Source organism: Amblyomma maculatum, chromosome 6 (genome assembly GCF_055883805.1).
Source record: "Amblyomma maculatum isolate TAMU_Amacu chromosome 6, ASM5588380v1, whole genome shotgun sequence".
Taxonomy (NCBI): Eukaryota; Metazoa; Arthropoda; class Arachnida; order Ixodida; family Ixodidae; genus Amblyomma; species Amblyomma maculatum.
Window position 1 is genome coordinate 49,107,037 of NC_139349.1, and position 14,370 is coordinate 49,121,406.

General features: G+C 49.8%; 1 protein-coding gene across 1 annotated transcript; it reads left to right on the forward strand.

Moving 5' to 3' along the window:
- The first annotated feature begins 4,587 nt into the window (after window positions 1-4,587).
- LOC146185695 (solute carrier family 22 member 7-like) lies at window positions 4,588-13,117 on the forward strand. Its single transcript, XM_084607899.1, has 2 exons — window positions 4,588-5,677; window positions 11,315-13,117. The coding sequence occupies exons 1-2, from the start codon at window positions 4,588-4,590 to the stop codon at window positions 12,058-12,060; spliced, it is 1,836 nt and encodes a 611-aa protein (XP_084464025.1). The 3' UTR covers window positions 12,061-13,117.
- Window positions 13,118-14,370: the final 1,253 nt, after the last annotated feature.

Below are 14,370 nucleotides of genomic sequence, written 5' to 3' on the forward strand. Positions count from 1 at the left end.
GCGGGCATCACGACAAACGTTGTATGTATTCTAAACTAACGCAAACCTTACGCTGTCGGTTAACAGAGAAAATTACTTCATTAACTATAGTAAGTATGCGCTCACTGTTTACAGCCTAGCAGCAAGGAGCTCTCCCAGCCGTGCACCAGCGAAGGCCGCCCGTCCAATTACGAGCCAGTTCTTCTGAGACTAATGGGCGCTCCAAGCGACGGCCCGTTTAAGATAACCCTTCTGTACTTGACGCTGACCGGAACCGCAGCGGCATCTCCCTGGATATGCACCTGTGATAGTTGCATGGCGTGACTCTTGATCCCCCGACCATTAATTAACGGCAGTTGGGCCTCGACGCCGCCGTATACTCCTCCCCGACGGCAGTGACACGGGCTGCGCCCACAGAGCGCGCATTCACGTTCGTCTTTGGCAGGAAGTCGTTTGTACGGCTCGTCATCTCGAATTGCAGAGGCATACACGCAATAGCGATGGGCTCGCTCGCATTGGTGCGGTGGACGCGCCAAGTCCACCGCACCAAATGGGCTCAGTTGAGTACGCAGTGGGTAGCTGGCGTTGGCATGCAGAAAATTATGTGCATATATGTGACTGGATGCAAAGCTAAACTGCACGTGCAGTGGCTATATAAGGCCTAATGAGCAGTCTCTTGGCGAGTTTTATTTTAGAACTGCACGATGAGGTCATGCATGAGGACGTCGCGTGAAGCTTTGTGAGAGAGACACGGAAATTTAAAATGAAAGGAAAGGTGGAGAATAAAGTTCTTTTTGCTTATCACTGACGTAAACACCAAGGAGAAGGGGAAGGGAGAGGAAGGTATAACGAACTCGCACTAAAGCGCTGCGAGTACCCGAAACGCAAAAAGGTGCCCCTTTGTCCGCTGTCTCCGTCTCTACATGTCTGGCAGCTCGGTTTTCATAGCCTTGGGATCAGTTGATCGTACTTCTCAGTCAAGAAGCAACGCTGGTCACTGTTTGAATTTGACGAATGAACGAGAGGGCTCAATCACTCAAATTTTGCAGTCGGGAAAGGGTGCTGGTGATGAGGTGGCCGCTGCTTGTTGTTGTTGCGACTGTAGGAGGAAGGAAGGAAAATGCACGGGCTTGCTACTGGCTTTGTAGCTGAGCCACCTCCGCTGCCTCGTGCGGACAAAGGAGAAAATAGAGAAGAAACAAGGGAAAAGAAGAGAGAGAGAAAGACGCGTGTCGCAGCAGCCGTCGCCCACCACCGAGGCGGTGGCGGGTGCAATGACGGCCTACAACAGATGTAGCCTCCAGTGGCAGGCTGGCCCCCACCGCCAGCAGCAGTGACCTACCAGTCCCAGCCCCACAGGGCCAGCAGCCACCCTCCCCGCTGCTTCGGGGAGGGTGGCTAATACGTTCGAAAGCCGATGTGACGGCTAGGTTCGTGCCGTGACGTGCGCATGGCGCTAGTTTTGTAATGGTGCTAGCGGAATGCGTGCTCTGGCACAAAAACCTGCTCGTTTTAAGGCGAAAGCCTTTTAGCCCTATTAAACGGAATTCCGTCCGCAACTGTTCTCACTCGGAAAAAACTACAGAACTGTTCCAAAAATATGACAAAATATTCCGTAGTTTTGTCGTAAATGCCAGAATTTTTTGTAGTGATCGATGTAGAACTTTCCTGTTCTGTACCTTTTTCTACCATCCTTTTCTACTGTCGATAGTTCTGTAGCACTTTTCTGCTGTAACTACCGGAAATTCTGACGTTATACTACAGAAATTTTTGTCGTCACAGCCAAAAAGATGACTGCATGCCGTCGACGGGCACAGCGCAGCAGCAGCGCAGCTAAGTAACTTGAGGCATGCGGCTGAGCGAGGCTCACGTTTTGCGTCATGCCGCAGAAGAATTATTTCCGCCCTAGCTAGGCATGCTCGCGCCGCCGCGGAGAGCTGGCAGAGTGGAGCAGAACAGGAAAGCGTCTGCCAGCATCGCATGCGCAAGACATGAAAGTGGATTCCGTCTACAACGGAGGGACCTTAAACGTGCACTGACATCTCACAGCACATGGATGCCTCTCCCTTTCGCCTCTATAGAAACGTAGATGCCGCCGGTCGGCTTCGCAGCCGTTTACTCTGGTACCGCAGCCGCTTTCCTCTACATTCGGTTCAGAAGCGATGAACCCCTCTAATTTTTCATGCTGCTGTAACTTCTGATCTCATGTTGTGTGGGCGCTCCCATGCAGGACTGCAGGGAGGCGACCATCAGCCACGGAGGCCGGAAGAAAGGGAGCCAATTATTTCACGTCGTAACACAAAACTTTTTTATTCAGAGCGCCCTCGCCTGGACTACAGCTTAGGTGGCGCCACTGGTTAGTCAATAGGTGGCGACCCCAATAGTTATGTTTGTCTGTCTACTTTTTATGCTCTTCCGTCATATTTTATTGTTACACCCAGTCGAAAAAAACTACAGAAATTTGTCAAAAATACGACAAAATATCCTGCAGTTCTGTCGTAATCGTCAGACTTTTCTGTAGTTCTGTAGTACTTTTCTGTAGTTCTGTAGTTTTTCTGTAGTATATTTCTGTTGTCTGTAGTTCTGTAGCACTTTTCTGTTGTAACTACAGAAATTTCTGATGTTACTACAGAATGCTCTGTTGTCACAACAGGTTTCCCGTCAAAAACCGCGCAGAAATTCTGTCGTAACATCAGAAAATTTTCTGTAGTTTTTTCCGACTGCAAAATTCCGCGCTTGGCGCTAATATTTTTGTCGTAATCGCCTGTGGAAATTTTCTTGTACATGCCACATTGGCCAATGCCCCCATGCTGGTATGCGCCATCTTTCAAGAGGCCAAGAAGAAGAAGAGTGCACGCACGCTGGCGAGCAAGGCCCCAAACCCAGACCAATTACCCACTCTTGGTATGCGCCAAGTACCTCATTGAGCCAAGAAGCAAAATCAGGGTCATTCTCAGCAGAAGTCTCGCCGTAACGGCAAACGCTTTTGAACTATCGAGCGATAAGGTCCAGGTTATTCGAGAAGCAGCGCCCCTGCAACCCGCAATGGCCAACTCCGAAAGGGAGACTCGCGCTTCAAAGAAGAGTCGCTGCTCCGGCAGCCGACTTTCCACTGCGCCGTCCGTGTCAGCATTGTCCCCCGAAGCTGCGCCGGAGGCTGGTGTCGCAGTTTCCACACCTGTGACAGGAACAGCGCCCATGAAACCCGATATGGCCACCACCGAGAGAGAGACTCGCACTTCGAAGAAACATCGGCGCTGCGACAGCCGACCGTCCGCAGCGCCATCCGTCTCAGCATTGTCCCCCGAAACTGCACCGGAGGCTGGTGTCGCAGTTTCCACACCTGTGACAGAAACAGCGCCCATGAAACCCGATATGGCCACCACCGAGAGAGAGACTCGCACTTCGAAGAAACATCGGCGCTGCGACAGCCGACCTTCCGCAGCGCCATCCGTCTCAGCATTGTCCCCCGAAACTGCACCGGAGGCTGGAGTCGCAGTTTCCACACCTGTGACAGAAACAGCGCCCATGAAACCCGATATGGCCACCACCGAGAGACAGACTCGCACTTCGAAGAAACATCGGCGCTGCGACAGCCGACCTTCCGCAGCGCCATCCGTCTCAGCATTGTCCCCCGAAACTGCACCGGAGGCTGGTGTCGCAGTTTCCACACCTGTGACAGAAACAGCGCCCATGAAACCCGATATGGCCACCCCCGAGAGAGAGACTCGCACTTCGAAGAAACATCGGCGCTGCGACAGCCGACCTTCCGCAGCGCCATCCGTCTCAGCATTGTCCCCCGAAACTGCACCGGAGGCTGGTGTCGCAGTTTCCACACCTGTGACAGAAACAGCGCCCATGAAACCCGATATGGCCACCACCGAGAGAGAGACTCGCACTTCGAAGAAACATCGGCGCTGCGACAGCCGACCTTCCGCAGCGCCATCCGTCTCAGCATTGTCCCCCGAAGCTGCGCCGGAGGCTGGTGTCGCAGTTTCCACACCTGTGACAGAAACAGCGCCCATGAAACCCGATATGGCCACCCCCGAGAGAGAGACTCGCACTTCGAAGAAACATCGGCGCTGCGACAGCCGACCTTCCGCAGCGCCATCCGTCTCAGCATTGTCCCCCGAAGCTGCACCGGAGGCTGGTGTCGCAGCTTCCACACCTGTGACAGAAACAGCGCCCATGAAACCCGATATGGCCACCACCGAGAGAGAGACTCGCACTTCGAAGAAACATCGGCGCTGCGACAGCCGACCTTCCGCAGCGCCATCCGTCTCAGCATTGTCCCCCGAAGCTGCGCCGGAGGCTGGTGTCGCAGTTTCCACACCTGTGACAGAAACAGCGCCCATGAAACCCAATATGGCCACCTCCGAGCGAGAGACTTGCGCATCGAAGAAATTGCGGCTCTTTGGAGGCCTACCTTCCGCTGCGCCATCCGCGTCAGCTTTCTCCCCCGAAGCCGCACCGGAGGCTGGTGTCGCAGCTTCCGAACCTGTGACAGGAACAGCACCCGTGAAATCCGATATGGCCAAGTCTGAGAGAGAGACTCGCACCTCGAAGAAACGTCGGCACTCCGGCAGCGGACCTTCCGCTGCACCTTCCATGTCAGCGCTGTACCCCGAAGATGCGCAGGAGGCCGGTGTCACAATGTCCGCCCCGGTGACAGCAACAACCCCCGCCGTGCTCACGTCGCCCCTAGACCGCATCCTCATTTTTGGTCATGGATGGCTCCAGAGGCTCATTCTGCTCTGCACCACACTGGCTTTCTTCACAACAGTGTTGCATGTAACGGCGCTTAAAACCATCGCACGACCCGTGGACCACTGGTGCAGGCCGCCAGCAGAGTACGCCCACCTTCTCCCAGAGATATGGAGGAACGCCAGCGTGCCACTCGACGCCGACGGTCTGACACGCAGCCAATGCCTTCGGTACGAGCCACCGGTTCCTACCGCAGACAGCTACACCCTTGAAAACCGCAGCGCGATTCCTTGCGACGCCGGTTGGGACTTCGGGGCAGATGCCACCTACGGTAAACCAGTCAATTCAATCATCAAAGAGTGGAACATAGTCTGCGACCGTCTTTGGATTATTCCGGCATTGACGTCTACCTACATGTTCGGAGGAATTGTTGGTACTCCCTTGGCAGGAATCGCGGCGGACGAGATCGGACGGCACCCAGTGCTGTGCATCGGGCTCTTTATGCTTGCGTTCGCCGGCGTAACACTGCTATTCGCCACGACCGTACTCATCTTCGCCGTACTCCGCGCCCTGCTGTCTGCCGGCGCCGCGATTGTCCTCGTCATGTCCGCTGTAATGTTATTCGAGGTAACTGACACGCAGCACCGGGCCTTGTTCTGCAGCTTTGCCGTTGCCGGCGGAAGGCTTATGGCCTGGATATATGAAGAGCTGGTGTATGACTTGGTCTTGGACTGGAAGACTGCCCAGACCATGTACATGCTGCCCACGTGCGCTTTGGCTCTTGTCGTGTTCCTAATCAAAGAGTCGCCTTGCTGGCTTCTGGCGGTCCTGAATATGAAGCGAGCAGAAAAGGTTCTGTCCTGGGCGGCATGGGTCAACGGCGAAGACCAGGATATATTCAAGCTTCGCCTGTCTGCACTGAAAGTGGACCACAAGCGGCAGCTAGAGCAGCAGCTTGGCACCGAAAGCTCTAACGTTTCGTCAGCACCACAAGGTACTTGTGCTTTCTTTCTGATAACAAAACTCAGCTTTTATAGAATAATTTCGCTTTATAGAAATACCTCTATGCCAGAGGTAGAAAATCCGCCTCGCGTGCTAGAGGGCTGTGGTTCGAATCCCTGTGCCGCGCAATTCCCCACAGGATTAACAAAAAAAAAAAAAAAACGCGTGTCTATGTAATTGCATAAACAGGTTTGGGTTGGAACCTGATACCGGTGAACACTTCCGAAAATGCACTCTCTCACCAGAACGATATTTGGCCACCCTGGTGTAGTAATTGGCCGGTGCCCCCTATGAATACTCAAACAAACGTCTGGCCCTAAGTCCCCAGCGGATGCGGAGCAACTGACCATGGCGGCGGTAAGGCCTGTACCGCAGCAAAGGGTACTAAGAATCCCTGGCTGCGGACAGGCTGCCATTGGAAACTGACCCTGGCAACGTTTAATGCTAGAACCTTGCTAGAACCTTAGAAACCTAACTTAAATAAAAAAAGGAAGTAAAATATGATGCTGGCCATAGTAATAACTGTCTAATAATCAAGGACCCCAGTTACGGTCTTCGAGCGTAATACAGACACGGAGGGGATTGCAAGATGTACTCTACACTGAAGCGGGTGCAACACGAGAAGCATGAAGAGAGAGCTATCTACACTATTTACAAAACAAGAAAAGTAAACAAGTTCACGCTGGTCGCGCGAAAGTCCACAGGCACTGTCTGCAAAAAAAGCTGTGCTCGAGCCGCCACAGCAACTATATAATTATAATAAAATGCACTGTATATACAACCTGCGAGAGCGTTGCTTCATATTGCCAATTAATCACGCGTGCGGCACACATCAGAAACGGCCGCAGTGCGGACTACCGCGCTTAAGTGCTATTGTTTCGTTTCTGTGATGCATTTTTCGCACAGAGTTGAACTCAGTTAATGCTCGGTTCTACAAGAGTTTTGCGTGGAGCGTTTAATTTTGTATTTACTTGTTGAGACCTTTTCAACGATATGATGAATTTGTAATTTAAAGATCAATTATTAATCACAGTTAACGAAATAACTACTATTAACTAAGGCCGGCAATCAGGGTAGTAAGCTCAAGATGTAAGCTATCCAATGATATGACTTGATGTTATAGCATAAAGTGCAATTTTTGATTTTTTTAGCTGATTAATATGGTAAATAATTGAAACCTGCATCTAGTTCAGTGTAATTATAGCCGACAAAAGCTACCCAACGACATCTCTATTCATGTTGTGTAAATTTCAAATTGTAATCAGTAATGACTAATTAAAGATAATATAAATAAGATATGCAATTAGTACAGTGCAATTATACTCTACGTAAGCTATCCAACGATATATTACTTGCAGTCGTGGTGTAAAGTGTATCTTTAATCACAGTTAGCTAATTAACTACAATCAGTCAAGACGTACTATTAGTCCAGTGCAATTTATACTTGACAGGCTGTCCAACAATGTAACACTTCTCGCTGTTTACTCGACATGAGCTACACAGCCGCTGAAGACACTGTACACACGTCATACGCACAATTTGTACACCGCTGGCATAAGCCAAGTAATGCTATGCACTAAAGCTACCCGCGAACCTCTCTCACCCCGAAACGTAGCTGCAAACCCGGGGCACAAAGCCACCGTTCGGTACCGGCGCCGACGCGCTGTTAAAGAGCGCACCAAACTGAAAGAGCGAAGAGGCAAGCGCGACAATCATTCTTCCTCTAAACCACAGCCATCCGCTGTCGAGTGCATCCCCCTTAATTAGGTCAAGGTCAAATTAGTGTCACACGAAGACCCACTATACCTGGCGCCGTGAAGCTTTCGCTTCCAAAAAGGCAGTCCGAACCCGAAGTGAGTACGGCAACTTTCAGCGGGTGGTGGTGGTGGTGAAAACATCTATTGTAAATTTTGGAGGCTTGTTTGACGCGGAGCCTTAAGGGCCTCGGCCTTACAATACTGGGTGGAGACCCTAGTCACAGCCTAACGCGCCGCGTTAAGGCTCTTTGGGCCTGTAGGTCGCAGCAGCCGAGCAGAGTCGCCTCCCAGTTCCCCCGGGAAGGGTTAGTTAGGGATGGGGGGAAGGGATGGGTTTTGTTGGTAGGCCCATACCATGTGGTAGGTGTCAGCCACCTCCCCACAGTACTGGCACTGGCCAGTGAATTGGGAGTCAAAATGTTGAAGTAGTGCCGGGAACAGCATCGTGTTAGTGAAGAGGCCCTCTCGTCGGCTTTTCCTAACCCTTTGCAGGTGTTAGAATATTTGCGATGCGAGTTTTGATAAAAAAAATACAATATCTTTGAATGTGTAGGCCGGATGGAATCGATGTCCTCAGCCGATTCGAGTCCCGAGGAAACTGCCCGGAGAGAAAGCGCGCGGGCGGCTGCTTCAGCTGCCTCGTTCCCTGCAAGACCCTGGTGGCTAGGAGCCAAGACGAGATATCGGCACGCGGGGTCCGTGTCCCGACTGCAATTTTGATATATTCTATAGGCTAAGGGGGTGGTCCACCCTTGCGCGACGTTCCGACAAGCCCCTCGTGAGTCGGTGATGATATATTTAGAAGTGTGATCTGAGGCGGCGAGTGCAATGGCTACCTCTTCAGCGTGTGTTATAGATTTGGCCTTGAATGTAAGGCCATCGACTGTGTTCCCGTTGTGAACGACTGCGGCCGTATGCCAGCCCCCGGATGGGGGCCCAAGGCATCCACGTAGAACACACCTGATTTGTTGCCATAATGGCGGGCCAAGGCTTCCGCCCGCGCCAGGCGCCGCCCATTATGGTCTTCTCGTGGCATGTTGGCAGGGAGAGACCGCACTCTGAGGGCGCGTCTCTAGAGTTCTGGGATGCGGAGCCTCTCCTCTGTGAACTGTTTATGTTGAATGTTTACCCGGGCAAGAAGGCGGCGACCTGACACTGTCTGTGTGAGGCGGGCATATTGGTTCATCAAATGTGCTTCCCGAAGCTCCCTGAAAGTATTCACCACTCCTAGGGCCATGAGCCGACTGTTAGAGGTGGAGATTGGGAGGTCGAGGGCACGTTCCATAATTTTTCGGAGGATCCCCTCGAGTGTATCCTTTTCGTGCTTCCGCAAGTGGAGGTAAGGAGTCGAATACAGGATTCGACTGGTTACGAAATCGTTTGCCAGCCGCAAGGCATTCGCAACCCCCGCCTTTGTTAGACACCCGGCTAACCATACGGCCCACCTGGTCACCCCCACCTGGCGGAGCTTGGCTAGTGTTGTGTCAGGGCGTTTTTGGTGATGGATAAAGAGACCGAGCACTCTGATCTCCTTTGATTCATGAATGAGACCGCTCGCAAGCGAGAGCGAGGTTTGTGTAGTGCATCTTGGAGAGGGGCGGAGATGCACAAATTGTGATTTCTGGGGCTTGTCATTTGCGCTGCGCATTGCCGTCTTCTTTACAAGCATGCCTGTTGTAGCCGCGAGCGACGGGGCAGAGCCAGAGGGACGACCAACTGACACGGTTTATTCGCACGACAGTGCGTAACGAAAAAAGAACCCGGAGCACTGTTGTTGTTGTTGTTGTGGCTGTAGGAAGAAAGAAAAGAAAATGCACGGGCCTGCTACTGGCTCTGTAGCTGAGCCACCTCCGCTGCCTCGTGCGGACAGAAGAGAAATATAGACAAGGAAGAAAAAAGAAGAGGGAGGAAAAAACACGCGCCGCAACAACGGCCGTCGTCCACCACCGAAGTGGTGGCGGGTGCAATGACGGCCTACAACAGATAAAAATCAGGGGGCACTAAGCGCTTATATAGCAATATGAGACGCGCTTTTAGTGTGACATCACACACCACGCGCTTAGCACGACACCACTATGTCCACCACAGTTTCAGTGGTAGGACGACGGCTGTTTCCACGCGCGTCTTTCTTTCCTTCTTCTTTTTCTCTCTCTCATCTATTTTTCCTTCTGTCCACACGAGGCAGCGGAGGTGGCTCAGCTACAGAGCCAGTAGCAGGCCCGCGCATTTTCTTTTCCTTCTTCCTTCAGACTCAACAACAACATTGAGTGTTCCCAAAGGTTCGCTGTAGGCGTGCTCATGACGTGGTTCATTCGTCAAAATAAATGTAACGGTTATAAATTGCACATGCAAATGCGCGCAAGGAAGAATTATCTCAATAAGAATTTTATATATTACACAGGTTCCCTAACAAATCTCTGAGTGGCTTTCACTGTAAAACATCGCACAGAAAGGAACTCGATTTATTCGTCCCTTTGCTTCGTGACAGTCAAGCCCCGCAAAATCGAAAGTATATTCCACATGCCTGATTGGAAAGGAGTTCAATAGTCAAATTCGTGCGCCTCTTCCATAATGAGTTCTCACGCAACAAACTGCAGATACCTTTTATGCTAGCAATCATTCATCAGAAAACTAGTTCCACAGGTCTTTTACCGTAATGAAAGCTGAAGGATGACAAATGGCACAACAGAAAACAAACACAATGGCTGGCTATCCATGAGTCAATCGTTCGTACATATGAAAAGTTGTAGAAACATGCGTTGTGAATATTATACAGCGAAGTTTTATATCATATAAGTGGTATTTACAATGCAATATCTGTATAAAATATGATCAATAGGATATTAGACCTATCAAGAAGAAAAAACAACCACATGCTGCCGATGGGATCTGAAGCCACAACCTCCCTATTTCGCGGGTTCTATCTCCATCGAGGACATGTAATGTGTTTCTTCTACTTTCTAATCGATTATCTGCATACTAACATAATTTGGTTCATATTTATTCAGCGCCAAAAATAATTTTCTTATGTTTTTCTATGTGCCACTAATGCATCGCAAAGACAAAAAAAGGACATTTTTATGTAAACGACAACATACACTGATTAAGGACTTTTTGCGAAGCACGATGTCAATGCACACATGCCCGGCTATTGCCGAACGTGAATTTGTTAGCAGGCTGAAGGATTCCGTTTTTCTGAGATTCCGTTTTTCTGAGATTCCGTTGTTCTTACAGCATTTAGTTACAATCACTCAAATATTTAAACCTTAAAATCCTTACCACTTTCGATGGTTTGTTGTATGTGCAAAGTCGCTTAGATCAATGATGTCCATACAAAAATTATCTATTAAAGAGCTATCAAAAAATATATCTTTCCATTCATGTTTAATGAGTCAGAGTCGCAGTTTTACAGGCTTTAAACAACTTCAAAAGCATCACCGGAATCTCTTGAGAAGCACCCTCAATGGTTCCTTTGAGCTGATTACTTTGAGCGTTTTCTAAATGCTTCTCTGACGCCTCTTTCACGCTTTCACGCTTTCGGTTATTGCGCCCCGCCGGGGTGGTGCAGTGGTAAGACGCCCGACTACTGTGCCGGAGTACCCGGGTTCGAACCCGACCTCGGCGGCTGCTGCGTTTCGATGGAGGCGAAACGAAGAGGTGTCCGTGTGCTGTGCGATGTCAGCGCACGTTAAAGATCCCCAGGTGGTCAAAATTACTCCGTAGCCCTCCACTACGGCTCCTCTTTTTTTTCACTCCCACCTTCCTCCCTTCCCTTACGGCGCGGTTGCGGTGTCCACAGAAAACAAGTGACACAGTTACCGCGCCTTTCCCTTCCTATAAACCAATCAGTTAAATCAGTTCGGTTATTGCAGACGTGCACGCGACGGTGTTGATCCGAAACCGAGCCCTGCGCCAGCAGTCCCTGGTCCTCTTCGGGTGCTGCTTCATCACATTCGCCATCTACTACGATCTCTCAACGGGCCAGCTCGTCAGCTCCGTCCACGGGGCAGACGCCGTGCTGGCTCTGCTCAAGCTGCCCGGAATCCCCGTGAACGTTCTTATCATCACGCACGCCGGTCGGCGCATGACGCTCGTTTTAAGCATGGTCGCCCTGGCCGTGGTGGCTAGTGCACTGGCCACTGCACACATCGCCCATGCTCCCAGCACCGTTCTGGCAGCAACCGCCATGCTGTGGATGCTGGTCTTCGAAATCTGCCTCATGACCCTGTTCATCCTGCCGGCAGAGTTGTACCCGACGGTGGTCCGTGGAGCGGGCTTCTCCTTCTGCTACACCTGCGGGCGCATGGGCGCCTTCGTGGCACCGTTCTTTAAGCACATCCGCTCGGCGAACGGGAAGGGTGTGCTGTACGTCGTGGCGGCCGCGATTTTGCTCTTCTTCGGGCTAAAGGCATTGGCGCTGCCGGAGACGACGAAGCTGCAGCCGGCCAACACGATGCGGGACATGGCGTCGGAAAAGTGGCATCTGAACGCGCCCTTGAGGGTTGCACGCGGACGTGGCAAACGGAAGCGAGCCAGAACCTCTGAAGCCGAGAACAGAGAGGCAAGCCGCACCGGATCGGTGCGAGAGGCCAAAAGCGAATACGAAGATACGCACTGATTTCAAGGTCAATCATATTGGCTGTTAGGAGATATGTTTGCCCGAGAGTTTCGATTTATTTTATTCTACCATTGACAAAGTGCGTCGTTAGTTACGGGGCTTTTTTTTTTTATTTATTAAGCAACCTTATAATTTGTTTCTTTCTCTTGACTAGGGATTAAAAACAGATGAGTGACTCACTAAGGCGGATATTAACAGATAGATTTCTAACTCCTATGGTCGAACCTCCTTACCTCCTTAGAAAAAGAGCCTTACCGTCAGTTACTGTTGGAATTCATATTTTTCGCCTGAGATTCTTTTCCCAGTTGATTAATAGAAATTTCAGTACTGACACTTCACAAATAATTATTTACTCCAGTGTTTGTGCCACACGTATGCGACACTCTTTCCATAAAACCTCCGCTAAAGAGAACAACCTGCTTAAAGTATTCCTATTTTCGTAGAACTATCATGCAGTAACACAGAATTCCTTATCCCTATTTCAGGCGCAGCTAACATGGTTAATGATTACCTGAGTGCTCATATTCCGAGTGATATGAACTGGTTTCAGTCTCCAATACAATTCCTTATACGCTTGCGCGCGATGAACATATTTGCATTGTAATGTAATAATCATGTAGTGTGATGCTGGATTTTGTTGTTGGTGATGCCTTGCCTGCTGTATCTGTCTTCTTTTCGTTTTTTTTTTTTCATTGTTATTGTGCAAATATATTCACCCATCTGCAATGACCTTGTTTTTATGCCAGAAGTAAATAAATTCGCATGCATTTTCAAGCACCAGGTTTGCCCACAGTATGACAACCAAACGCTTTTGCCGAGTTACCTGGTCTGCTAGGAGTACATGGCATATGAATGTTCCCTTTACATAGGATATAAGTAGACATAGACATCCGTCTCAATCAGGGTGCTGTATACCATAGCCAGCTTGTGTGAACGACCTAGCACGAATATGATAGATGCATTGTACATACGGTTACGCGCGATAAGACGCCGATTCGTCTGCTGCCCGGAACACTACCTGTGTTTTTCGCTAGATTTCGTACGTATACCTGCATTATCCATCCATTGTTTTGTTCAAAGAAATGTAGCATATAATTTCGATTCAAAGCGCAATTCATGAGATTTTACCGGCTACCTAGTTTTTAGCCGCTTTGCCATCGAGCGTTATATATTCACCTGCGGTGGCGCAGTTACTTTTTCATAGTCTTCTGACTCCTTGTATCACGGGGTTGTCTCCGGTCTAATTAATACAAATTTTTTTCAGTGGAATATTCCTGAGGCACTTCGTGGATCACCCCCTTGCCACAGTGTTCTGGGGTGGCCACGTATGCATGTGTCCAACTGTTTGCCATAAAACATCATGGGCTTCAGAGACTGGCGTAGTTCAATTTTCTTTACGCGCTCGTTGTTACGACGAGGATTGAGTGTTGTTTCATGTTGAGGGAGATAAGATCCTCTCTCTCTCGTCGCATGGAGTGATTCCAACTATGATGTTAAGTGAAAGCGGAGAAAGAGGAGGAGGTGACGTGTAGTGGAGGGCTGCGGAGTAATTTCGGCCACCTGGGTATCTTTAACGTGCACTAACATCGCACAAGATCCAAGGTCGAAAATTTGTTAGTCCACTTAAAATGGCCGAAGTTGAAGGAGCCCATGAAAGGTGCATCCGCTCGCTTCGAACGCCCTAACACAGATACCGGACACCACGGAATCATGGACAGCGACACTTAATTAAGTGACGGTCACACTTGAAGGTTATCTGAAGATTAAACACGCGGCCGCGGTGACCTTGACTTTACCTAGCAAAGTGAAGCTTTCATTTCAAAACTTTGCTTATTCTCCTTTAATATCTCTTCTCAAGGACAACGTTTTGCTGGGTTAATTGGTGCAACATTTCAAAACAGGACGAAGCGCTAACAAGACATTCACAAGGAAGAGGACACGGACAAGCTCTTACTGACAACTGATCTATTGAAGGGAAAACAATAATTCCCTTCAATAAAATATCAGTTCTCAGTAAGCGCTTGTCCGTGCCCCCTTTCTTGTGAATGTCTTGTTAGCGTTTCGTCCTTTTTGTTGCGAAAGCAAAACATTACGCCAAGTTTAGCCCGTCGTGCAGTTCGTGGCCGCAGTCACCAATGATCTTGAACAACCGCGAAGACGAAGACGAAGAAGACGATGAAGATTGCTGTGTGTTGTGTGTTGTGTTTTATGGCACATAATCATCTAAGGCTATCATGCGCCAAACACATGGCGAGATCTGCTGTCCATGCAGCAGATCTATTAAATATGGTTAAAAATCTCATAATTTGT

Coding starts and splice junctions, on each gene's coding strand:
- LOC146185695 (XM_084607899.1), top strand. CDS start 4,588: ATGTCAGCGCTGTACCCCGAAGATGCGCAGGAGGCCGGTGTCACAATG. Junction 5,678..11,314: donor CGTTTCGTCAGCACCACAAG/GTACTTGTGCTT, acceptor CGGTTATTGCAG/ACGTGCACGCGACGGTGTTG.